At 41.3% G+C, this 27580-nt stretch overlaps 1 protein-coding gene across 2 annotated transcripts in view; it reads right to left on the bottom strand.

Annotated features, from left to right (window-relative positions):
- The window catches only part of MOB2 (MOB kinase activator 2), a 162360-nt gene that overhangs the window by 3828 nt on the left and 130952 nt on the right, over positions 1 to 27580 (bottom strand). For both annotated transcript variants that reach the window (XM_084856229.1, XM_084856220.1), the window contains exons 2-3: positions 14091 to 14251; positions 11288 to 11381 (exon numbers count right to left, since the gene is read on the bottom strand). In XM_084856229.1, the coding sequence (XP_084712355.1) occupies positions 11288 to 11381; positions 14091 to 14251 (255 nt within the window). The remainder of the gene's footprint in view (positions 1 to 11287; positions 11382 to 14090; positions 14252 to 27580) is intronic.

The following is a 27580-nucleotide window of genomic DNA, read 5'->3' as shown; positions in this document are numbered from 1 at the left end:
TCTTCCTAATGAATCCCACATTCAACTGCATTATCCCCAGGTTAACTGCATAGGATGAGAAAAATGTATCAATGTTTGTTCAAGAGTTCATATTGTTCTCTTGGTTCTTGAGGCAGCTTACAGAATATATCATAGAATCATAGAATAGCAGGGTTGGAAGGGGCCTATAAGACCATCGAGTCCAACCATCTGCTCAATGCAGGAATCCAAGTCAGAGCATCCCTGACAGATGGCTGTCCAACTTCATAGAATCACAGAATAGTAGGGTTGGAAGGGGCCTATAAGACCATTGGGTCCAACCCCCATCTTGACTGCCTCCAGTGTGGGAGAGCCCACCACCTCCCTAGGTAATTGGTTTCATTGTCGCATTGCTCTAACAGTCAGGAAGTTTTTCCTGATGTTCAGCCGGAATCTGGCTTCCTGTAACTTGAGCCCATTATTCTGTGTCCTGCACTCTGGGATGATCGAGATGTTGGAGCCTTTAAGTGGAATTGGCCATTACTTACAAAAATTATCCATTTCATGATGTGAAGCCACTTAACATAATTACTCTCTTTGTTCACAAGACTAAAGCATGAAAACAAAGTAAAAGTTCCTCTAAAATGACTGTGCATATGGGAAGGTCTTAACCTGGTGCGAGGTGCCAACCCACCCCCTCCCGCAGTGCCGCTGCCAGTTGCGGCTCTTTGGGAAGAGCTTGCCATAGTAGGGAAAAGTCCCTATTCTTTGTACATACATAAGGCACCTCTGCTAAAGAGGGTACTCAGGAAGGGCCTTGGTTTGAAATTATTTTTATTATACTTAATTAGCATTAAGTAGAGTCACACTTTCTCCTTTTCATGACATGGTTTCAATGTTATCAAGTTACTGAACAAAAGGTGCTTTTACACTAAGTGTCTTTATGTCATGAAATAGATGATTTTTGAATGTTAGTGGGTATTTCTACTTAAAGGCTACAACATTTAGAAGTGCAACTCAGACTAAAGCAATAGATCAAAAACATTAAGCAGCTCTCTTATTTGGATGGAAACTCAATGTGGCTTGGACATTGTATTTCATCCTTTGTTGCTTCCAGCTTAGCCAGTGGGAGAGTGTGCTCTAATATTCAGAGGCAGGTTTGCAAGACGTAATTATGTCTGTCAGAGATTTTGCATTTGCACAATATGATAAAGTATGACCATACAACTGAATACAGAGTTTTAAGCTCTCAGATTCTGATGTTAATATGGGTTGCTTAGACTATGCACAATACAAAGTTAACTTCCTGTAGTAATATCAGCTGTCCGGGAGATGGCAACATAACAACAGACAGTTTTAGCGGCTGACTCAAAGACAGACACTCACAGCTGATGCACGGTCTCAAACTAGTCAGGGCCAAACTGGACTTGATGTTAAATGTATTTTCTTTTCTCATTTAGTGTGTGCCCTTTTAATGGCAAGAACTGGAGGAGGGGATGCTGTTGCAGCAGGGGCAGGGGGATTTAATCCTTTCCTCCTCTACTATAGTTCTGACAAAAATCACTCCTTTGAAGCTGCTGTTTGCACCGGGAGGGCATCCTCCCATTGGATCCAGCTAGGGTTTCCTCCTAATGCAAATGACAGCTTCAGAGGAGTGATTTTCATCAGCACCACAGTAGGGCAGGGAAGGGTTATCATACACACATGCACCCGGATTTTTTTTTTTTTAATGCACTTTATATACTAAGATGCATTTAACTTCATGTTCAGCACAATGTTGTCCAGCAGAGTTGTTTCGAGTTGTAAAGGGCTGCTTCATTCTGGGCTCCAGAGTAATGAGGGGGAGTTCTCAGCAAACTGCTGTGATGAGCTTGTAAAACATTTTCTTAATAAAATTGCTTGCATTCTTTCTGACTTTCTTTCTTGCCACATGATAGCAAGCTCTGAGGTGGTGAGACAGCTGCTTGTTCAGTTTTGATGAATGAGATTCAACCTGAGGATGTGGCCAAGTTGCTTGGAGGAGTGAGGCCAACCACCTTTTTCTGTCTAAACATGCATAGGATTACACTTTAAATGTATTCGCTCTGAACTTCGTAAGATTTTCTCCTACTCTTAGTTCTGCTCCTTGTAATGTTTTAAAGTTTTCATATTGTTTTTCAAGTTTTTAATTGTTAAGTTTTAATCACAAGTTGCCTTGGGCCTATTTGGGCCAAAAGGCAACTCATACATTTATAAATAAAATATATCCTAATAATGCATAATGTGGGGTTGTGTTTTGTTTTTGTTTTTTTTTACCTCCCTTGATTGTCTGAAAGGATGTACACAACCAAGCTTCCTTGTCCTTAAGTGATCTAGGAATGGTTTCCATTTAAGACCATCTATTGGAAGAATACACTCATATTTCCATTTCTACAAATGGGCTTTTTAATGTCCTTTAGATTTAAGGAGCAAAGTTCACAAGCTGTATACATCGATTTCCAGAAGTTTTTATCAGGAGCAATTTTAGATAATAAAGGTTACATATAGGTCCTGGAGTTAAATTTGCTCCAACCTTTAATCATCATCTAAATAATCCTTGCATTTAGAATAAGACACCCCAGATACTGTTATCACCACCAAATGAAGCTTTACATCTGACAATGGGTAGCATTCTAAATATTTTTATACTGAAGCAATGTTAGCTACCAGTCTGCATTATCATGAATGCATAAGTCCTACAAGAGAGCCTCTCCATTTGAGGCCCTGTACATATGGTAAGTGCCACGGCTCGAAAACACTATTGCCTAAATGAAAGTTAGGGGAAACAAATTGAAATACAAATAAGTGTTTATCAAGCCCAACAGGAAACAAATTGAAATACAAATAAGTGTTTATCAAGCCCAACAATATATAAAAAAAGTAAAACATAATTTTACTCTTGCTAGGAACTGTTAAAATATGTCCTTCAACCTAAGTAAACAGTGGTGGAATACTTCCACATTCAGACCGCTGGAAGGGCAAGGACTGCCGGCACCAGTGAGTCATTGAGGAAGCCATAAAACAAGACTAGGCTGTATTTTCCAAAAGGGCAAGGTTTCCTTCCTGACTTTGAATATGCTCCTCTTGCATAACAGTTTGGAGTTCAGTAGGTAGATAGAAGTATCCTTGCCCACAGACCTGCTTGTTATCTGACATTCCTCAGCCAAATAACTTTCAGGAGATTAACGAAGATTATTCCAATAGTCACAGCCCATCTATTGTCTCACTGTAAAATTATCTCAATAATCCCACAGAGTAAGCATAAAGGACCACCCTAATATGACCCCACCATTCATGTTTTGGGTCTGTGAAAATACTCTGGATTAATAGGGGCAGCAGAAGTACTGAAACAGAAGAAAAGTAAGTCACACGTCATTCTTGGCCAATGTCAACAAAGCCGAACAGTCCTGAAGTTACAGAAAACACAGATTAAGAAGCAATGGAAGAGTTTGAGTATAGTGCTCATGTATACTAAGCATCCATGCTAAGGGCAAAATAGCTCTCTCTAGTTTTATAGGTCAACAGAGTAGAATGGATAGGCATCACTAGAAGCTTCATCTAAGCATTTCACTGTCAAGTCCTGATGAGCTAAAACCTCAGTCTGTGGACTCAAGGCTGGATGTCCTGTCTGCTTGGTTCCTGGGAGCTGTCCCTGACACAAGCTATTGCACTTTAGAAACAAACCTGCACTGGCCAGGGCTTCAAGATCACAATCCTTACGTGAGGGCAGCATACGCTCTCCATTATGATAGACAGCCTATAGGATACCTGTTCTGGCTAGTCTGCTCTGTGGCAGGATTCCCAATCTAGCTGCTGTTCTGGGCTTCATTGAGCTCTTCTTGGTCACTACTTCTTTCCTGCCACCTATGTTCAGTGTATTTACTTTAGATACCTCTATCTCTGCTTTAAAACATGAAACTATTCTTTATAGAACAAGCTGGACTGAAAGGACTAGGGATCTTTATAAAAATTAGGCTAGAACTAACCACGCCCATATGTGAAAAAATGGTTTGCCGAGAATAAAGTAGAGCTGAATACTATGCTGGTCAAATGTTCTACTTCAACTATACACAGTACTTTGAACACAGCCATTTTCAGAAGCAGGGACAGAATCTAAGAGGTAGGACATGGACTCCACAATGTTCACTTGTTCAGCAAGTGTAATCAGAGGCCAAGCTTTAAGTTGTTTGAGGTTTTCTCAGCACACCTTTGCAACAGTCACACAGAGAAGTAATTGAATTCCAGATGAAAACATCCTAAAAGTTCAAGAGGCCAAAGAGAACCAAGACTGCCTTCTGACACAGGCAGTGTAACAGGAAAGTCTTGCTTTGGACAAAATGCAGGAGGAGTGCCCATTTTGGCAAGGGGGAAACAAAAGAAGAGTTCAAAATATGAAGCTTGATTCATGGCTGTTCATGTGCCAGAATGACCCATGCTCTAGCTCTTCTCAAAAGTGTTGCCTCAATTGACAACTCTTTAAGCTCAGTTCATCAACAGGAACCCTTGGTTAGATCTGGCCACATTTGCAGAGATAAGATAGAAAGAAGGTCACAAAGATAGGTGAATCCTATAAGAAATGGCCATCCCCTGTGCAACAGATCTGAATGGCCAGCAAGAACCAAGTCACTACATCAGATGTACTTTATCAGCCACGTTGCCACTCACTGTTGAAGCCTGAAATGGATATAGCAAAGGGCAGGCAATGGGTAAAAGCAAAAATAGGATAGAAGCACAGCTGTACTGATTTGCTGTCAAGGTGTAGCTAGTTGTGAAAGATACACTTTCTTAAAGAAGCAAAAACAAACAGCATGTGGAAAGGCTGTCCAAAGTGAGCAAGAGGGACAATAGGACAGACAAATTTGAACATGCCTTCCAATTCCTATATATTTTGCTTATACTTACATAGAATAAGTAACTGACTAACTGACATTCATGGCCATGTGGGAAAGAAGAAGGAGCGAGGGAGCAGGCAAAGGGAACATCAGGGCCTGCTCCAGTTGGACTGCCCCTCCTTTGGGAGATGAGAGGGGGGAACAGGGCCATCCCACCAGCCCTGCTGACAGTCTACCTAATTCTTTTTTCTCCCCTCCCCATTGCCTTTTCCTTGTGTGTCGTGTCTTTTTTGATTGTAAGCCTGCAGGCAGGGACTGCCTAGCCTTTTTTGGCTGAGGAGCGGGATAAAAATACAATAAATAAATAAATAAATGCTCCTAACTAGCAGGATTGTACTCCCCCCCTCCCCCCAAAAAACAATTGGGGAGAATACAAGGAAGCAAGCCTGCAGTTTGCAAACATGATTGTTCATCTGCTCCAGGACACAGGGAAAAAAGGTACTCTGTTTAGTTTGATCATAACAACTTAACAGCATTGCACCCAGATGCTGTCTACTTCCTGTTATCCCCAAACACCTGTAATTTCACTTTCCCAGAGAACTGAAAAAATGACATGGAAACATTAGGCTCTACTGATGTATCTCTGTCCTTAATTAGCACTTGAATAGATGGCTTTAATACTTTCCTTTCCATGATCTTCCAGCAGCTTTTCAGCTTCCTAGTCTGTTGCTTAGTTAATATATAGGCCACATCTTTTTTATTTATTTTATTGTAAGTATTTTTACTCCATAATCTAATAGTGTACTTAAGAGAATGAAAAGAAACAGTGAGGCATTAAGTGACGCAATAGACTGGGTACACATAATTCATTACTGGGGATCTCCTTGGAAAGTTTCCATGCCTCCACATGGGAAAGGATTAGCTATAGTAACCAGCACATCCCAGTTTGCTGTCCTCTATTTCCAGTACACTCAGATCTGTGTGAAATATTACAAAATCTCCATACAAATTGTACTTTAGTATAAGAAATTCTATGCAAAACACATGTAGATCACCGTGTAAAACACTGTGCTATAGTGGACAGGACTCTGGTCTTTGACAAGGGAGACTATGGTTCAAATCTCCATTCAGCTATGAAGCTGAGTGACTGGCTCAAAAATCACCCTCTCCCTACCTAAGCCAACCCCCACCTGACCTGATTGAGAGGATAAAATAGGAGCTACTGTGAGCTCCTTGAAAGACAGTAGGCTATGAATAAATGAGTAACGACTGCACAGTTTTATGGCTTACAAAATGTAGCATGGCATACATGCACTGAAATAGATGCAATTACATGGAATGCAGTAAGCATGGTTTAATCATGTATAAAATTTCCTACATAGAAATACATTCTATATATGACATTGGGAACATTTGAATTGGCAACAAACTATTCACCATCAGCCCTTTCTGTCTGTGGTTTCCTTTAAACATGTGAACAGCCAAATGGGTCTCTAACACAGATGAGGTACATGTTCCTGGGCACTCCAATGCCAGAAGATGAGGGAAGATTACAGACAGAATGAAACAATAGTGCTGTGTGTGTGTGTGTCTCCCCAAACGCTCACAGTATCTGTTCTACTGAGTTACTGAACCACAGTCTGCACTGGCGCATGCTCAAGGCATGGTCAAAAGCATTCTGGGTGAGGTCAGCTATGATGCATTTCAGTGCTTTAAAAAACTGACATAAAATAGCTTTATTTCTTTTCTTCAGTCAAATTATTCTTCCTTGCATTTTCCTGATGTTTTAGTCCTTCAAATAATGAAAGCAGAAAGCACTATTTGGGACAACTAATGCTATGGGAATACACGGAGTGGTTGAAATGAAGAGTCTACATCACTTCACAGAGTATGTGAGGGCTCACATGACTAATTCACTCTCCATATAAATAAAAATAAGGACATGTTCATAGAAAACTAGAAGTTCAGGGAGACAACTAGGCTAGAATCTCTCTCTGCCATCTAATTTTCTATGTGAAGGAAGTTATTTCGTCTGAAGGAAAACATGTGGGTGTTCACCAAGAAATGGAAGTGCTACAGTCCAGCCACAGATTTATCACTTTATCTGCTGTTTGTAGGAACTGGATCAGACCACTTCACATTAGGCATGACTGATTGGTTTAACTTGCTTGTTCAACATTTCTTTTGCTTCTTTGTAATGCAGTAACTCTGTTGAGCATTGAGGTATTAGCATGTTGGCCCCGCCCCCTATGTCTCCTAGCACACAGGCCTTGCCCCCCTTTGTTGAATCAGCAATGTCTGAACGGGAGTTCTGCAAGTAGAACTCCCTTTCAGACGTCTGAATTGAAGGGGGTGGGGCCAGTGTGCTGGGAGCTGTAGGGTGCAGGCCCAGCGTCCACAGCCCCATTTCTCTACCCAATGTAAGCCCTCACGCATTCAGGCAAACTCCTGAACGGAGCTACAGAGTTCGGCACAAAGTGACATCTGACTTGAAGATTGAGAGATCACAAAGCAACGTGACATTTATAACACCAATTCTTGCACCCATTTTCAAAGGCTTGTGGTGTGTGCAAGCAAAATATATATTAATGCAGTGTGTGCCTTGGAGACATTCTATATTTCATGTTCAAGCACAACTCTCTTTTCAAGAGGGCCGGGAATGAGTGAGGCCTCTCAAACATTGTGCTTTACTAGTTCCAACATGTTGATGCAATGGCCAGTATCACATTTAAAGAGGGTTAAGTACATAATAGGAGAATAAGGCAAATGGCCACTACACAGGAGAGCTAGGAATGCTTCTGCATTTTGGCACTCTAGATCCTTAACCAGCAGATACTGGATATTAACCATAGGGACTGAATAGCACCATACAGTGCCTGCGCACTTTTCCTGTGCTATCTGGTTGAAGCCACATTCCCCAACTGATCAGCAAATAATTGTACATATATATGTTTTAAGAGACATACCGTGTTGTTTAGTCTGCCTATCAGGTTGAGCCTCAGAAGGACATGAGTGGGGAAGCTGTGGCACTCCAGATGTTGCTGGGAGTGGTCCAACATTTGGAGGACCAATCCCCAAAGCAACAGTAGGGCTGGGAACTAGAGGGTTGTGCCACAGGCTTCACAGAAAAGGTGGTTTTTAAGGAGGGGCTCAAGTGAGGGTTTAACAAATCTCCAACAGTCAGCTAGCTGGCCATGATCAATAAGCATCTCCAGTCCTCAGGTTACATGCCTGTTCAACAGGCAGAATGATAACATTGTCGAAGGACAGGAAAGGCATACAAGGAAAGGAGAGCTTGGGAGGGAAGATGAGAAGTTTATCTTGGACACAGAGGGCCAAGAACAGATCTCTGAAAGACCCCAATGGAGAGAGCAGAGGAAGAGCTTGTACCTACAGAAACATGGAAATAATGATTAGACAGGTAGGAAGAGAATCACCTGAAGACAGAGTCATGGTGACCTAGGGCATAAAGGCAGTCAAGTAGGAAATAGTGATCAACTATATCAACGGCTGTGGAAAGTTCAAGAAGAGTGAAGATCAAAAGGACACATTTAGATTTTGAACTGAGGTCAGTAATTTTTGTGAGGCCACCATCAGTGGAGTTCAGAATGCAGAAACCAGACTGGTAGGGATGAAGAGCAGAGCTGGAAGAAAGACAGGACAGTGGGAGTAAGCAGCACACTGGAGGAGTTCGGAGGTGAAAGTCAGAAGGAGATGGTGTAGTAACTGGAGAGGAAAAATGGATCAAAGGATGGTTTTAAGAGAACCGGGAAACAGAAGCATGCTTGAACATAGGACAGAAGAAGCCAGAGAAAGACAGAGTTGATTGTGTGATGGAGAGGATAAAGACAGGGGAAGAGGAAAGGATAGAGGCAGGTGTAGGAGGAGGGGTGGAGAGATCAGAACAGATGGTTTGGATTTTAGCACTGAAGAAGTAGGTAAAAGTCTTGTGAAGAAAGGGAGGAAGGGGGAGGTGGTGGGACAGGCCTCGGTACAGCATCAAAAGGTAGAGAAGAGGCATGAAAGAGTTCTAGAGCTGGCATTAATCAAAGAAGTTTGGCAGTGCTGCTTGGCCACGTAGATGGCAGATGCAAAAGAGAAGAGCACAGATTTACAGTGGATGAGTCAGCCAACTCGTTCTTGTCTAGAAGCATGCAGCTGCCTGAAAACATGAGTGAAGGTACTGACTAGGTTCGGATGACACGCTGCGGTTCATTGTGGGTTAACTGCAGGTGCCAGATTGAATATGCAACCCCAGCAAGCGTGGATTATGCGAGGGTTAAAAAACCCTAAGACCATGGGTCATGCAAGGTTTGTTTAACCCTTGCATAACTCATGCTCGCCAGGTTCATATGACACAACAACGTTCGAGTGGGGCTGCATATTCAAAATGGCAGCTACGAGCATCCTGCATGCGTCACAACCTCACCATGGGTTAAATAATCCATGGTGGGCTGTCATGTTGCGTGAACAGACCCACTGAATTGAGGCAGTGAGCCAGGGGTGGGGATGGGAGGGGTGAATAGTACAGTGGGAGAGCAGGGCAAACATGTCAAGAGTTGATGAAAGGGATGAATCCAATTTGGTAACTGTAGAATCTACAAAGTGGACAGAAACAGTATAGGGGAGAGGAGAGGACAGCACTTTCATGAAAGCCACTGGATCAATGGACTGGACCAGGAGGAAGAACATGGGGAAGGTGGACTATGTACAATGGTGAAGGAGAGAAGTTGATAAGACAGAGGGAATTCCACAATAGAGAGGTCAGACACAGAGCAATTTGTGGTGAAGACAAGAACAAGAGAGCGCCCAAGGCAGTGAATGGAAGAATCAGTCCAGAGGTGAAGATCAAAGGAAGAAGCAAGGGAGAGGAGACAGGAAGCAGGTGGGTAGAGGGATTATCAACATGAATGTTGAAATCACCAAGGAGCAGAATGGAGGTATTATTGGAGAGGAAGGAGGCTAGTCGGGTATCAAGGTCTGAAATGAAGCTTGAGTGAGAACTACAAGGCAATACAGAACAGCAGCACCAAGATGTAAAGCAAAATATAGCCTCACAGAATGAATTTCAATGGTAGAAAAGCAGTGCAATGGGGAGGGGGAGGAGGGCAAGGGCTGGAATGGGCAAGATTTGGAAAGAAGGCCACTGCAACCACCACTACCACCAAGATGAGCAGTGTGGGAGAAAGAATCACTTTCAAGGTAGAGGATGGGAACAATGGCAGTGTCAGAAGGGTGAAGCTAGTTTTTGGTGAGGGCAAGTGGCTGGAAGGATCACAAAAGGAAAACATCATGCAGGATGATTTAGAAAAGCATTTTCCTAAGCCACTATGCTCTGGCCCCCCCATACTGATGCCACTCCTGGAACTGTATTCTTAACTCTTGAGTTCAAATGAAATATCACAGTATAGAAAGCTACACAGAAGCACAGACAACTCTGTTCTAGCCTTTTGAACAACAGTTCTTTTTAAAGAAGGCTAAAGCTTTCTGCCACGCAAAAGGCACATTAATTACCCCTCTATTTATCCCTAGGAATTTTATGTCTAGTTACAAACCTAGAAGCATGGCTGGAAATCATGTAAAACCCATTTGAGAATTAAAGTTCTTAGCCTTTATTAAGATTCTACGATGTCCAACGCCATTCAAAACTATTTGCATTACATTTTCCATATGAACTCTGAGCTAACAGTGTTTTCTTCGTCTTCCAAGAGTATGATAAAAGCAACAATGCCTCCTTTCACTCTCAATAATTCACTACTTTTAAAAAGATTTGATCAACCTCAACAGAGTGAAAACTCCAGAAGCACAACGTTGCTCTACTTCCTGAGAAACTGCCAATGCATGCTCACAACACTTCAGCGCTCTGGCAGCTACACTAGTTGGAGGGTGTCTGCAGAATGGCCTGGTGCCCAGCTCTCATTCCTGAAGTAAAGGTCCCCCAGGCTAGCAGCTCAACACTGCCCTTTTCTTTTTCTATGCTGTTTTTTGTAGCATTTGAGTAACACAGCCAAGATGCAGAACTCTGCTCCAGACCATTAGAACTGCAGGCCTGGGAGAAAACTGAAGGTGTGGGGGTTTTTTTCAGGACTGGGGGAGCAGGGGGAGATTTTGAAATGAAACCATTGATGACATTCACAAGGTCGATGAAATAAAATCTTTATTTTAGCTGTATGAGATTTAATATAGTTAGCATATTATTTCATGGACCCGGTGTGTGCCAGCAAATGGCAATTTTGCCCTTATTTTTCTCATGAAATTGTTATTTTAAAAAGCTTTGTTGAGAGAAATCATTAGCTGATATCTGATTCCATTTTGGACTGCTTGTTTGCTTACATCCTTGCATCTTATTTTCCAACAACTGTTTGAATGGTCATACTTTCACTACATACTGCTAACTTTCTCTGTCAAATATTAGAGCCTCACCGGAATAGAAGAACCACCCAAGCCATCACAATACTACAGACAAAGCCATCACTTACGTATTGCACACTGCCATGGTCTGACATGACTCTCCTGTACAAAATTCAGAGATTGTACTATACTGTAAATTGATATGGTGGAAAAAGGTTGTTGCTGAAAGAGAAAAAAACAAGGTGTTACCATTACTTATTTGAACTTTTGGCTGCCAGAAAAGATGTCTGTGAGCTGCACAATTACATATGGGTTAAGTGGTTCACTCAGCATTTTCACAATATTTTTCGGTCCTTAACAGAACTTTCTCTCTCTAGTGAAACCTGTAATAATTGTGAAGGATGGTGTGTACACCAGTAAAATACAAGCACTGAGTTTACTATGCATTTCTCAATTATGACTCTGTCAATTTACTTCAGGAAACAGTTGGTGGATACAAATAAGGGTGAGCTTAGGGGTCTGATCCCAATCTCCATTCAGTTATATAAGAATGTAATTGGGTGTTGCCTCTTTGCTCCCAGTTTGCAAATGTGGGTAGGAAGAAGCCAAAAAATGGCTTCACACACGAGCCTTTGTAATGCAGCAAGGGTCAGATACACATGAGATACAGCAGCTAGATTGCTAACTAGGACTGCACAGTAGGATTATATCTCCCCAGTGTTAAGCAAGCCTCACTGACTGCCAGTTCATTTCCATGGCCAGTTCAAGGTGCTGGTGCTTACCTATACAACCTATCTTGGATGCAGTACCTAAAGGAAAGCCTCCTCCCTTATTTACATGCCCATTTACTGAGCTCATCTGGGGATGCCCTCCACCACCAGCAATGAGGTGGGTGGTGACCAGAGAGGGGGTCTTTTTAGCTGTGGTGCCCTGTTTGTGCAATTCCTTCCCCAGTTAGGTTTGGCTAGCACCATGTTATCCTGTTGGTGCCTGGATAAGACTGTATTTGTTCTCTGTTCTCTCAGGCCTTTTACGATACGTTGGCTGGTTAGTGTAGTTTTAATGAATGTTTTATTGGTATAGTGTTTTTATGCAATTGACAATCACCCTTAAACTAACTGATATAGGGTAGTTATACATCTTTTAAATAAAAGAAAGAGAATACATGAGACAGACCTAGGCATTTTGACAAAGCCAGTGTAATGAAGTGATGGCCACCAATTTGGATGGCTTTATAAAGGGGTTAGACAAATTCCTGGAGGAGGTCTATCAATGACTACTAGGCTTGATGGTTATGTGCTACCTCCAGTACCAGAGGCAGTATGCTTATGTACACCCGTTACTGAGGAACATGGCAGAAGGGTGCTGTTGCACTCATGCCTGGTCAACAGCTGGTTGGCCACTGTGTGAACAGAATGCTGGACTAGATGGACCCTTGCTCTGATCCAGCATGGCTGTTCTTATGTTTTTATGAGTGTTGGACTAGGACTCGGGAGATGCAGGCTCAAACCCCCACTCAGCCATGAAGCTCACTTGGTGACAATGGGCCACTCAAACACTCTCAGCCTAACCTACCTCACAGGGTTGTTGCAAGGATAAAAGGGTCCAGGGACTTTGTAAGCTACTCTGAGCTCCTTGGAGAATAAAAATGTAAATCAAGCACTGGATCCAGATTTATGCTGGATCAACCGTGCTGAGAGAAGTGGACTTTCCTGCCTCCTTTCCATGGCAGCAGCTTCAGCCCCCTGAAAATGCTACACAGAGTCAGGAGACCCTGCTCAATGGGATGAGGTGTGGTGTAGACAGAGGAGGGGATCTCCACAAATTGGGTGGAGGGACCGTCTGCAAAAAGAATCCTTCTCTTGTGGAAAGCAGATCCTGGATCCACCCGCAAATCCTGGATTCAACCCCACATTATAAATCTTATTCCAAGGCCACTTCTTTCTGATGATTTCTTGACATACATTTAAAAAATGTTAGTACGGAAGTCTCTCATCAGAAGCAGCCCTGAATCATTCAGAGTCAGTACACCATTTAGAGCATCAGAGTAGACACTTCTCAACAAGTGGCTGGAGGGCCATTCCAATTAAGACTTGCCTGAATAGTTGAGAGAAGGGTACACATTTTGCCATTTTAGGAACATGGATATCCCACTCCTAAGATGCCTTAGCACAGGGGTCCCAAACCTTTTTGGGTCAGTGGGCACATTAGAGTTTTGAGAGAATGTCTCTTCCAAAATGGCTGCTATGAGCAGGGCTTGCCCATTCATAAAACAGCTGCCATGGTGGGCATCAATGGTCACAAAACACTCATTTCCCAGAAGGGAAACTGGTGGGACTAAAATAAAAGTGACTTTCCCAAGAACCCAAGTACAAAGCAGACATGGGGTTTGAGCTCCAAAACACAAAACCACTCTTTTGAACCCAAATAAAGATGACACTGGAGGGCAGAAATTCACTGTACAACATGCCAGCCTCCCAATCTTAAGAAATAAAATAAAATTCAGGAGGGGCAGGAAGCCTAGTGGATGCCAGGAGAGGTGTCCACAGGCACATTTGTGCCCGTGCGCACCATGTTGGAGACCCCAGTCATAGCGCTTTCTGTCTTCTCACATTGACCAGAGATTTATTTCTTTTTTTACAGTCAATCAGGGTTGTATTTCAGCATTTAGACCACTGCCCAAGTTACAATCAGGGCCTAGTTGGTTTTAGAAACCTTTTCCAAAGCAAACGGAAGGTCTCCCTAATGATCTCTAGAATACTTAACATGCTTTGTAAATGTTAAAGTGAAAGGAGAAATTTTAACCTTGCTGAACACAGCACCCAAATGCAACAACTTGCCCCTTATCAATTCCTTTTAATTAAGAAAATCTACCAGCATGAAAACTAGCAAGGAGAAGTGTACAATTGTTATAAATGTAAAACCACTTACTATTGCTAGCTAGCCACTCATTAAGGTCTATTTCACGTGGTAACATGACTAACTCTTTGAATTCAAAGTCAGTAATCCTGGACTTTGTATATTCTGGCTCTAGATAGAGTTTCTTTTCTTCTGGTGCAGGCTTTTTACCATTTGGTTTTCCCTTGGATTTCCTGCAAAATAAAAAAGGAAACAATGTCATGAATTATCATCTGACATACAGATTATCTAAACTCACTCCATGCACGGACCCTGAATATTTTATTTTAAGCTACATAATTCAATTTCCTTTATCAACAAAGGCAATCTGCTATTAGCGTGGGCCTTACAGGGCTTCTAATAGCAACCCACAAATATATATGCCTCCTGGCTAGTTGCACATCGTCTGCAAATGCTTTGGCATCCCTGCCATCTCCCTGACAAACAAATCATGAAAACTGGGCATGCACTAAGCCGTTTTATTTAAGCCCCCTTCTGCCAGATGATCGATTAATGCTGCTTTCTATATGCCACAGATGTGCACTTTAGAAGATTGCAGCTTAAATAAACATATATTTAAAACCATATATGAATCCAATGAATTACAAAGACAGCATTCTGAGCTATTACGCGGAAAGGTAGGAGGACGTGAAGTGCCCAGGGCATCTGAGTACCAGTCATAAGAGTAAGAAGAGGCTGCTGTGAAAGCTGTAATGAAGGTAAACTCTTGATGGTTCCTAGGGACATCAGAAGCCCCATCCCAATGATCTTGTATCTGTTTATTCATTCTATATTATATACAAAAAATATTTGCAAGATTTTTTTAAAAATGCAACTAGTAAGTCCAATTTGGGAGTGGAGATGGTGGGGATGAATGCACAAAGCTGAAGTGTATTTTATCACTCTTATATTTCTGGATATTGTTACAGTATTTTGCATTATTTGCATATGATGAAGGAGGTTTCTTCCTACTAAATTTCATGCTGCTTATTTATATCCCATCTTTCGTCAAGACAGTTCAAGGCAGTGTACACAGGATTCCCAGATTATCTCCTATCCAGACTTAGAGACCATGACCTGGGCTCTTCTTTTGGTTCCCACTTAAGCTGAGTGATAATTCAAACACCTGATATTGCTCAGCCAAAAGGAACATGAAAAGTCATGCACTTGTGGTAAACACTGTTTAAATCTCTATTTCTCATAACAGCCCAATTGTAAAAATTTGAAACAACCTTTCTTGACCTCTACCTCCTCCAGGAATGCTAAGCTCCAAGCCCAGAACCAGTTTATCCTATCAGTAAACAGCACAAATCCAGTTGAAACTATGTACTTTGCCTCAAGCCAGCCATGAAAGCATACCACCTTGAGTTTGCCACATTCCAAAGAGAAGTCCATACAAAGAAGCCCCCTAAATGCTGCAAACCAACTGGCCAGGTTCTGTACACTGAGACTTTAACTCCCCTGCTCTTCTCTAGGCAAAGTGTATGGAAAATAATCTGAGGTGGAGCAGAATAGACAGACAGCATTTGGGGTGAATCAGTCTAAAAGCAAGGATTGCCAAAACTGAAATTACTTGAAAAACAGAGCACAGAGAAGCATGATGCCAGTGTCCTTAGGCTGAGGACAATGATGCTGTAATTGATTTGCTGTATCAGCAGGAAGTTGAACTAGATGGTGTTTGAGGTCCCTTCCATTACTCTTTTCAGGCCATTGTCCTCAGGCAAGATATAAATATGACGTTACACTTAAATGGTACCAGTTTATTGCTCATTGTGGAAAACAAATACCAAAAATTTAAAAATGAGGTTGTTTAATACTTCATTTTATTTTATGTGCTTATTTATTTATGCTGGAAGGTTGCTGCCACTTCACAGAAGGGATGAAGGAATTATGGGTTGTGCCCCATGAGGCAAGAGCAACCATCCATGGGAAGAAAGGGAAGAGGATCAAGGGGTCAAACAATAACCTGTCAAGAAGCCAAAAAACAATCATGCAACGCACCAACCAGGCAGGTATGCAAGGAAGCAAAGAAGGGCTTTACATAAATTAAAACAAAAACAAAACCTGGTTTCTTGGGTGTCAGTACTAAAGCCTTCTCCCTCCGGATGCGTGCAATTTACTTCCACTGAGCTATCAGTTTTCTGCCTGTCAACCACCCCATAGCACATGCTCTCTCTCTTGGACTAAGTGCAGCTCTCCACAAACAGCACTTTCCATGTTATGATATCAGACAAGCACCCTGGAAGGAAATGCAAAATGCACGAATTCCAATTCCTTAGGACCCAGTTCAAGATTTCCAGATGTTTGAAGGAAAAGCTTCTTGAAGGGCAGAAAGTATGTTTTATGGAGCAGCAGTGTGATCACATTTTCTGATCACCCAATATTTTGAATCCAGTGGTTGGACAGCAGTTTGAAGCATCATAGCTACTTTCCAATTCTGCTGAATCTCGATACCTTAGGGAAGTTTATTTCTACCAGAGAATGTGCTGGGCAAAGAACAAGGCCTCCACAATAAAACTATTCACAAGTCACCCTGTAACATCTATATACGCTTCTGCATCACAAACTATTCTTTCAACCAGTGCCTGACTAATTTGAAATGCTTCTACTAGAAGCACACAAACTTGGACATACAAGTTAGGGAGGCAAATGAAAAGCCTACTTCATGAGGCTTAAATGTCAGTTAACATCCAGCTTGAGGAATTCAAGCTTTTTCCTTTGTTGCTCAAAGTCCGATTACATCTCTTTGCAGTCTCTGAGGAAATAAACCTCAGTTATGTTAGCCAGTGAAAACATGACTGCAAACCAATTCTTCAGGCGGTTCTTCAAGCAAAGGCTACTTTAAAAAAACCCCAAACCACACAGTTGATGCAAATGTCACAGGGACAAATCATCCTAAAGAGGAAAAAGGGGAGGGAAGGGCAGAGAAGGATGCCAGAAAAATGGGAAGAGAGTACCAAGGTCACTATGCGAAATGTTAACACTTGCAAAGGTTTTGCTGCTTCTAAATGGCTTTCCACATACTCATACTAATTTATAAGCTGAAAAGGAACTGTCAGGAGCATCTCTCTATAGCAGCAGTAGTATAAAATACAATTAATGTGCAAAGTGCTTTCTATTAGTCTCATCATTAATATTTTTGTATTCATCACCCCACAAAATGCTACTGAAAGCTCCTACAAGCCTATCACCAAGCACTGGGGTTGGCAAGTTACTTGTCTGGGCAAACTTGCAACTTGCCCCAGACAAGTGGCCAACTTCAAGGCCGGTTTATAACTTTAATCTTGTTACTCTCGCATTATTATGGGAGACTGAGCCTGACAGATAGTGGTCCGGTTCACATGCAATAAGAAGCCACCATGGGGGAATTTCCCTGTGGGGGTTTTTGTTGTGGTGGCAGATGCCATTCTGAATATTCAAGCCATGGCGGGGGTGTGCTCTAGCTTGTTATGTGCAAACCCAGTGACGGTGGGTTGTTGGGGTGCTTGATAAGCTACCCACAATCCTAAAACAGCCCATGGATTCTGGGTGGCTTATCAAGCACCCCAACAACCCACCCTCACCGTATTCACACGTAGCTATGGCAAACCTGGTGCATCCCTGTTGCAGCTTGAATATTCAAAATGGCTGCCGCTGCTGGTACAAGAAACCCCATGGGGAAATTCCCCTATGGTGGTTTCTGGTTACATGTGAAGCATCTCAGTGACTTCCTAGCAAGTCTCAACTCTGATTAAGGATGGGCAAATCAGTCTATTTCCAATTGTGCATCACTTCTGCCCGCATTCAGTCATAAGTCTGTTCCATCCTGTTTCTACATTAATCTGTGATTTATTTAATTTTACAAAAATCCATACAAACATTCAAATTTAAATACACATTTTTAACATATTTTCACTCAAAACATGATTTTTAAAATGTATTTTTACATATTAGAGCCAACAACTGCATCTGAAGGTATGGGAAGTAAAAAACTAGAGGATAACTATGTTCTAATACACATTAGTCTGGGAGGTGTGAATCAGATCAGTTTGTATCAGAATTCATAAATTCTTCAAGCATCCCTAGCTCTGATCTCTGGTCCAAAACTCTTCCGGCTAGCAGTCCCAACTAGCTCTTAGAGTGGTTCTCAGGCACTTGTAATTCATACTTGAGACCCAAAAGTCCTCTCCAAAACATCTCACCACCACCACCACTTCCCCCACTACTAAGTTGGGCACTGAAAAGCATCACAAAGCTTCTTGAGATTAAGTTCTGTGAGCCAACATCAGAAAACACCTGGTAGAGTTTCACAGATGGAATCTCAGGGCTTGATATTTTGTACTTGGATACAGATATCAAGGTACAAAAGATACATATGTAAGCTATCAATCATGAAAGGCTCAAGCATGTATAAATAGACCTTGATAATTTATCATGCAAAATACATTTTCCTTTATAATACACAGTAATAGCAAAGGAAAGATTGTGGCCCCATTTCCATGTATTTGAAAGGAAAACCCTGCTATTTTATATGCACATTCCCTTCACATATCCAAGTACAAAGCATCATGTGAAGCTGCTCTTGTTAATCAATAGGGAAGACCTTGAGAATACTTAGGGTGCTTCTAGGTGGAGGGCTCCTAGTGCTACCAATCAAAAAGCAACACAGCTATTGTTTACATCTTTCCCTCCTTAACAGATTTTTTTTTTTCTGGTAAGAAAAAAAGATGGAAAAAGCAGTGGGAAACACAGAGGAGGAAAACAACAAGGTCTCCCCCCACCCCGCTCCCAATAAAATTCCATGAATGAGGCAGGGCAATGGCACAATAAAAGCCTAATCTGAAAGCATCCTTAGATACATAATTAGAACTATCTGAACTCTTGCACACCCACAGCACAACTGTACAGAAACTGAACACTAATAAAAAGCCAGAAGATTATGCCCAGATAAATATTTATAAAGTTCAGATTGATGCAATATGTATCAATGCCTAAACAGGCCACCAAAAATTTAAGCACTTTCCAACTTTAATATGAGTACTTCACGCAAATCAAGTATACTAGAATGAATTGCTCTGAGGGTCAACTGCTCCACTATGGTCAAGAGAAAGGTTATTATATGTTTTTATTTTTTTAAAGGCAACTAATCCTGATATAGTTTTGTTCATCAGTAGCCAAGTTATCCATGGATATACATAACAAAGAGGTTGACCTGTCTGAGAAGGTTAACAGGAGGCTCACAAGCCTGGCCACATAAATCACAACCTTGTTAAAATCCAGAGACACAACAGTGCAGAGTTATAGGTCCTGTTCGCATTTACTATCACATCTAGGGTTGCCAGATGTCCTTTATTCTCCTCAGAGATGTTCTTTATTTCAGAGAGTCACTGCTGCATATAAAACATAATATATGACCCTGCTTCACATACCATAGTTGCAAAGTGTCTCTTATCTTGTAACTTTGGTTTTCATAATTCTGTCACCCTTTGGAACACATGTAAATATCAAACTGCAGTTCAAGTAACAAGTATGTTAGTTATTTCCCTGGAAATTCATCTGAGAAAGTCAGACTATAATTCCATGCCATGCTTCCTGCCCCAGCCCCCCCCCCCTTGCCAGCTCTTGAAGATCATGATCTTTTCCAGCCACAGTATAAGAGATGTCTACATTCTAATGGGTGGTCTTCTGGAGAAAATGATTATATCTACACAGTTGAACTTATTACTTTCTGTACTGGATATCTAGAGTTGTCAACCAAAGTTCTATTTTGGCAAGAGAATGAAACAACAAACCAAGCCTGCTGAGATTAGCCTTGCTCTCTGTCTGGTTCCCCAATTTCCTCTAAGATGCAGACCTGTTTAGGAGAAGATGAGAATGCAGACCTGTTTAGGAGAAGAGGAGAATGAGTAGCAGAAACACACACTTAAACTGCGTGCTTTAGGATAAATGCAATGTTTAAGGCAGCACCAAGATAGAGGGCTATGGTACTGGGAATTCGGCAAATCCATAATCTGTTCTACCCCACTGGTAATTAGTCTTAGACAAAAGTAATGAATTGCAGCACAGTGCATGTTGGCATGCCACAAACCTCAGGTTATATAAAACTATGTAGAGATCAGGTAAATAAGTAGGAACAACAATCTTGTCAATCAGGCAGCATAACGGCTAGCGTACGGCTGGAAAAGATCTCAAAGTCTTGTGTTTCAACACTGAGTCTCTTAGGGCAGGTTTCTACAGGACAAGTGGATCCTTGCAATAATATACTTTAAAGAAGAACTGATATGATAATACATGGAGCCATGGAGCATAGAAGCAAAGAAAGCTGCCTTATACTGAGTCAGATCCTCGGTCCATCTAGCCCAGTATTTTGACACTGTCTGGCCCCTGAAACTCTCTGGGGTTTCAGGCAGGAGTTCTTCCTGCCCTACCTGGAGATGCTGGGGATTGCACCTGGGATACAAAGCATGTGTTCTACCGCTGAGCCGCACGGTTCATGTTGATGCATCACTTGGTGGATGTTGTGCTCTGGTCAATACAATTTTTAGGAACTGCCCTCCGTCTAGTGGAAAAGCTAGCTTAAAAACCATTTTCCTCAGTTACCTTGTCCAAGATCTAAAGATGTCAGTTGTACTCATAGGAGAACCACATTCAGAATTGAAGCTTTGTTCTCTGAAGAATCTTTACTGCCAAAGAAGCAAGACATTTTTTAGGTAAAAAGTGGTTTGTCTCTTTGGGAACAGGAGCAGCTGAAGAGAACAAATGCAGCTTCAGCTATGCACACTGTTGCAATGAGTGCATATCATGTATTTAGATCCTGGCCATTGAGGTAGATGTCATGAACCTGTGAAGTTTGAAAAAATAATAATGTTAAAGTATTTTTAAAAATGCAAAGGTCCTTAAAGTTTGGTACTGGGATTTTATGGTAGTTCTGTAATCATCATTACTGATAAAATTAAATACAAATAAAAATCTGGGTTCACAGTAGAAGATACTTGGGTAAGAGCACATTTTATTTATTTAATTTATTGAAGCAAGCATACAACCATCAAGGAATTTTAATTACTAGAGGCAAAATTCACTGAATTGAAAGGGACAGTGACAAGGAATCCTGTTTGCAGACTCCTATTAACACATGGAATCTGGCTTTGCAGTGAGGCCCTTCTCTCTGTATTTCTTCCATTAGAGGTACAATGATCACCCACAAACGGAGAGCTTTGTTGGCAGTGGCCCCCCAGTTATGGAATGTCCCCCCAAAAGATATTTGCCTGGCACAAACATTGCTATCATTTAGGCACTAGGCAAAATCATTTTTATTTACCCAAGCATTTTAACAGATTGCAACTGATTTAATGGAGCAATTTTTAGTCCATTTCAAGGTTTTATCTGCTGCTTTTACCTCTGTTTTTGTGTTTTATTGTACTGGTTTTTCTGTTGTACACCACCACAATATATATTTAGGTAAATAAAAAAGTGAGAAACCATCATATACAGCGAGAACCAGTGCCAAGAGCACAAAAAGAAGGTGTTTGTTGCAAGCACATACACACATGAAGTAATAGAGGTAAGTTATATGGAAAGGCATCAGCTTTGAAATGGGCAAGATGCAGCTTATCATGGTTATAGTATTTCATAAATATCCCAGATATATACCCCATCATCCTTGTAATTAAGATGAATGGATCATAAAAAACACTTGACACAGCAGAAAAGAGAAAGTTACATCCATCTAGGACATTAAACCTTAACGGCGCAATCCTATGCACATTCAGATAGAAATAAATCCTACAACTCCCAGCAGGATTCTGGAAGTTGTAGGACTTCTGTCTAAACATACATAGGATTGCACCCTAAATGAAGTACTCTCACAAGCATAAAGTATCCTTACCAGATATTACTATTCCAATAGCTACAAAGGCTCCATTCCAAAGGGAAACTTGTTTAACATTTTAATTTCAGTTCCCCATCTTCCCTCTCCTTAGTATAATAAATTAAATGGGAGGCAGAGAAGAGTACAAAGCAGCATGGGAAAGATTTATAGCTTTACAAGCTCTTTTGTAAAGAGAATATTAGCGAATACTTGCCTGAAAGTCCAAAATTTAGGAATATCTAAGCTTTATCAATGAAAAAGAAATGAAATATCCCCAAATGAAAAAGATTAACAGAAAATGTTAGGTTTTCTTTACAGTAGTTCATTTCCAGTTAAATCATTTGATGCAGTGTTTGACTGTTCGGTTTTGGCCCTTGGTAAGCAATTCCTATTGAGAAATATACAGCTGCAAATGACCCCTAATGTTGCACAAGACTCTCTCTCTCTCTCTCTCTATATATATATATATATGTGGGGCTGGAAAGAAGCGTTGACCTCATTAAATGAGAGGCTTATAATGGATGAAGAATTAGATTCTGTCAGACCAGCCAGCTGTTTAAAGTTCTTGTCAACATTTGACGCACACCAGGTTCTTTATCAAGCAAAGTTGTTCTATGAAAATAATCCAACAAAATTTGCCTGTTTACATATTCAAATCTGATGCCTTTGCTCCAAGGCAAATAAGGTTCTCTCTGAAACTGTTACAATGAGGCCTATAGAAATTACCAGTGAAGGTGAATACAATCTATTTGAGGGACACAAAGTGACAAACCAGCTTCTCTTCCTCTCAGTCACAGGCAACAGGTCAGGACATTTCACAGGTAAGTGACCAATGCCACTACTTTGCTTGTTCTTTTGACCCCAACCATGTGTCTATCTTCCTAGACCCTACTTCAAAACCCCATTACTACTACATTCTCCCTGCCTATGGGAGAAGCATTTCTTCGACCTAATATGCCCAAGAATGACAGGCCCTACTGTGGGCTATTATTTCCCCTATTCTGAAAAGCTCTACTTTCTCTAATCCAGAGAATGGCAAGGCTCTTTTAAAAACACCTGGAACAAGAGAATCCACTCTTACCATGGCTTTTAGACATGTGTAAATGTGGCAGTGCTAGGAGTTTGTTCTTCCTTTGGAATGTATCATTTTCTGCCAATCTTGTGAACAGGGTACTAACTCCAGAGTTTCCAACCTAGGATGTGATGAAAACTAGGCAGGTATTGCTTGTAGTAGGCCATTCTGGAATGCATCTCAAAGAAGCCCCAATGCAAGCTACCTCCTATGCATCTGAAGCTGGGAGGGAAAGCCTTGGCAGCACTTTGCGCAAGTAAGCACTAACTGGCAGAGTTCATGGCTAGTGTGAAGCGGTGGATTAAGGATGCCTGCAGGTTCTTGAAGTGGAAAGGCCACAGAAGTGAGAAACAAAAGGGGAAGGAGAACAGGGAAGAGTAAAAGTAATCTGTCCTGGAAACTGAGACAAGGTAGCACATATCTTCAGGTATGTAATTCCCCATGTGCGTAAGAAGCAATGTTAAAAGTAAGTAAGATCAAGGAACAAGCATTGCTAGCTATTTAGCAATAAACTGATAGCTATTTTGAAACTATTGAATAAACTGGCAATTAAGGGACCCACAGTATAGATCAGGCTAGTTGTTTAATATCAGTGTTGAAAATTCAGCAACCCCCTTGCCCAACTCTTGCTCTCTTTAGTTCCAGAGCCAACAGGCTCTCTGCCTCCCCAGTCAACTTGATCTCTTGACAAGTCTTCTAGTAATGTGCACAGTGCATTCTATTTCTAGGTTACATGTGCAGTTTTGTAAAGTTGTCTCTTTCCCACAGGTTACTGTTCATCCACTGCTCACTATCTTTTCTTTTCTTTTTTTACTTCAGCTGTCTTGGCTCTCTCCTGTAGCTCCAGGCACCAAAAAAAAAGTACCTCCCCACCACACTTTTCCACCAAAAATGCAGAGTTCCTCCTTTTTCTTGGCTTGGTGAAAAGTTCTTCCCCCTTTCCACAAAACCAACAGTGCCACCATTTTACCTCCAGCATCTACACTGTGAGAGCACATTGTCGGCTAGCAGTGGTGAACATTCCATGTAATTACTGTAGCTGGGGGACGGAACTACAGGAACTATTCTTTAGCCCAAGATGTTAGAGTAAGTGTAGGCAACCTGGTGTCCTCCAGATGTTTTGGACTGTAACTCCTATAAGTCCCAGCAAGTATGGCAAATGGTCAAGGATTATGGGAGTTGTAGTCCAAAACATCTGGAGAGCACCAGATTGCCTACTTCTGAGTTAGAGCAAACAGCTCTAATGCTTTCAAAATGTTTGTATTAAGGGCAATGTGTCATTTCTTTTTAAGCTCTGCTTTGCTCTGAGTAATTTGAACTGGTTTATAGTTTGAATACACAACTGTTTGAGGGAGAACATAAAGGTTTTGACAAACATGCTTACATGTGTGTGTGGGGGAATTCAGTATAACTTATTTGACACCTCCATTTTCTTTGAAAATGCTATTTTACCTTTTCAGATAAAGACATACATACACTAAACATTTTAAGAAAGTAGAAGTCAGACAGAAAAAACCCAAACCCAGTCAGCCAGTAATGTCATAATTAATATAAGTAGGGCTCCTCCTCAAAATTTCCCCCCGCCATTTAATTATTGTATTTTGGCAAGGCAGTAGTGAGAATGCATGGTTTTCATCTACACTTGCAGCTTCCATCATTGCAGCCGCCCCTGTAGAGTCTTAAAACTTGCTGTTTTTTCTCCTCAGTCTAGACAAGACTTAGATAATTTCCTCCCCTTTTTTCTCTTCAGCAGTAAAAGGGCACAATCATCAATAACTGTGCTGCATTCAGTATTATTCAAATGCTGTGTCAAGAAAATTCAAGTTTTATTTTCAAGAAAGCATGATACATCCAGCTGATTGTTCTGCCTATATTGTACTCAATTTGCATGCTTTATTTTAAGCCAGATATTTGGAGGGGTTGTTCCAGAATGGATGGAGAAAGGACTAATAGAATACCAGTGGAATATGAGTAGGAGAACATGACCAAAAGGCCATGAGGGACAGATAGGTAGAAATGTAGGGCCTTCTACAGAAACTGCTTGCATGTTACTACAGTTGACTGACAGAAACTGGCTGTCTTTTTTTAAAAGGTGATTTTCTCAAAAATCCTGTATTGGCCCCAGGAGCATAACCAAGTCATTTATAGTGTTAGAGGGGCCTAGAGATCCATAATGCTTGCTTAACTTCATTATTGGTGCAATTCCCTTGCTAGTAAGCCTCTGAGCATGTGAAGATGATTCAAAGGGCCGATAACAGCCTTCTCAGCGCGTTCCTTACTAATGAGTAGAAAGCCTTATCAGGCTGTGCCTGAAAAGTGAAGCTAAGTGTTTGTTTATCTTAGGTAGCTGTGCCTGAGAACCAGGCACTGCTGGCCTATGCTGGGAATGAACGCTAGGGGCGCTTGCTGCTGTTATGCTGCCTTATTGCCAACATGTAGAGTATAAGATCCATTGTACCCAATGGCTCGTGGTTCAGAGAAGCTGTCTGATCCAACCACTGGGTACACCTGTGTGCTGTAAGTTACCCAATAAAGTACTCCTTGTAAGTAAACCTTTGAGTCTGTTTTATCACCATCTTGGCACCACTAACCTAAGAGTTCAACGCCCACTGCAGGGGCAATACAAATCCAAATTCACACATTAAAATCTATGCACAAGAATATATAAATTAGGCTTTCAACCTCATTATTTTGGCAGAAGGAAAAACAAAAACTAACCAGGAAAGGAGTAAATGGCTATTTTACTAGGTCAGCTTTTAAGTGAATACTATTGCAAGACTTTGTACATGGTACATATATGTACACTATATAGCAGCCTTCCCCACCTTGGTGCTCTTCAGATGTTTTGGACTTCAACTTCCATCAGCTCTAGCTAGCATGGCCAATGGTTAGGAATGCTGGGAGTTGTAGTCCAAAGTCTCTAGAGAGGACAAGGTTGGGGAAGGCTGCTGCAAGACAAATTATTTCTCTATTCCTTTAGCCAGTTTGTTTTCCTGAGGTTTTACAAAAGGGAAGGCAACCAAAGTTTTTGCAAAGCATTTGTGAAGAATCCTTCCTTGCCACGCTGCCTGACCCCAGAACCTCATTTTCTAGCTTATCTTTTCCAGTCATGAGCTTGCTGCAGGCATAGGTGAACTGGCAGTCAAAAGAAAGCAGTGAAAAGTTTCTAAAAAAAAACCCTGGCTGCAACAACAGCCAGGATTTTTCATTTTTCGTTTTGTTTTTAAACAGTTGCTAGTAGTTTATTTAGGAAAAGAAGGAAGGAAGAAAGTTCCTTGCATGCCCGGGAAAAGTTTTTCTTTTATATTCTCACAGCAGTTCTTTGCCTTAAAAGGCAATCTCTGCCTTGGCTCCGGATGCTGCTGGACTGTAAAGCAGCCAGTGCCCAAGCATGGCAAGCATGCTAAGGATGACAAGTGGCATAACATTATTTCATAATACAGCCCTCTCAACTGAGCATTCTCTGTGTGAAGAAAGGCTCTTAACCTTCAGGTATGAAGACAAAGTTGGGCTTGTTGGAAGTCCAACTATTGAGCCAAGTATATGCCTGTGGCAAAGTACTAGAGACCTTCTTCCTGCCAAAGTCACTTTTCGATAAAAGTGCCTGATGTTTTGAGTCTCAAAACTTGGAACAAATATTTCAAGATGTGAAGTCTAATTCCACTGAGAGGGGGCATTATAAGAAAAATGCTGGCAAGTGAGTGGGTGTGTAAGGGATGACAGCATTTCTGTGAAAACAAAGGAGAAAAGCCCCACAGAAATGCAGGATGCAGCCGCTTAAAATGGCTCAAATGAACTTGTTTTTCCAGACTTCACACTAAAATTCTAATGGTTTCTATTAAACTTATTTAGACCTAGTCTCACATGCAGCAAAATGAGATGGTAAAATGGACTGCACTACTTCAGGCTGCAGGTAGGAGATACCACTTGGAATGCTTGTCCATATAAAATCTCTCCACAAGTAGAAAACTAGCATCAGGGATAAAGGGTAGAGCCCAGCTCTTTCCCTGATATAGTTTTCTACTTACAAGCAGGTTTGGGTTTGTTTGTTTGACATCTGGGGGAGCATTCAAAATGTGATTCTCTCCTCTGAAGTCCATTCTGCTACTTTATTTTGCTGCATATGCTGATCCATAGCATAGAAATCAGAAAGGAAATGGCTTGGCATCCACCATGTTCATGCTGATTCAGTTTAGACTGAACAAAATTATGTGCAAATTATTTTAAGCGGTCACATTTAGGTGCTTCCTCATTAGGATCTTCAGTGCTGAACGAGCCGAAACATTGTCAATTCCCAAAGTATAACTGTTACTTTGTTCCAGGCGAAGCCTTTGCACTAGAAAAAGATACAAAATGAAGGCAGATAAATACAAAATGCAACACTGTGAAGTCACTACCATGGCAGAACTTCCATTGATTTAAAATACACAGATATTGGTTTACACAGTCTCCTCAAGTGATTGCAGAGATGAGCTTATCACAGCTCACATGCTGCTTAACAGATACAAATTTATGATGCTACAGAAATATGCAAACGTTTACGTTGCAAAGCACCCCATCATGAAAGTTCACAACTATGTGCAGCTTGAAAACTTCCACATTTGT

The sequence above is a fragment of the Heloderma suspectum genome, chromosome 1, assembly GCF_057233095.1.
Source record: "Heloderma suspectum isolate Gila_16-S chromosome 1, 16-S_ref, whole genome shotgun sequence".
Classification (NCBI taxonomy): domain Eukaryota; kingdom Metazoa; phylum Chordata; class Lepidosauria; order Squamata; family Helodermatidae; genus Heloderma; species Heloderma suspectum.
This window is presented reverse-complemented; position numbering and strand designations above follow the sequence as displayed.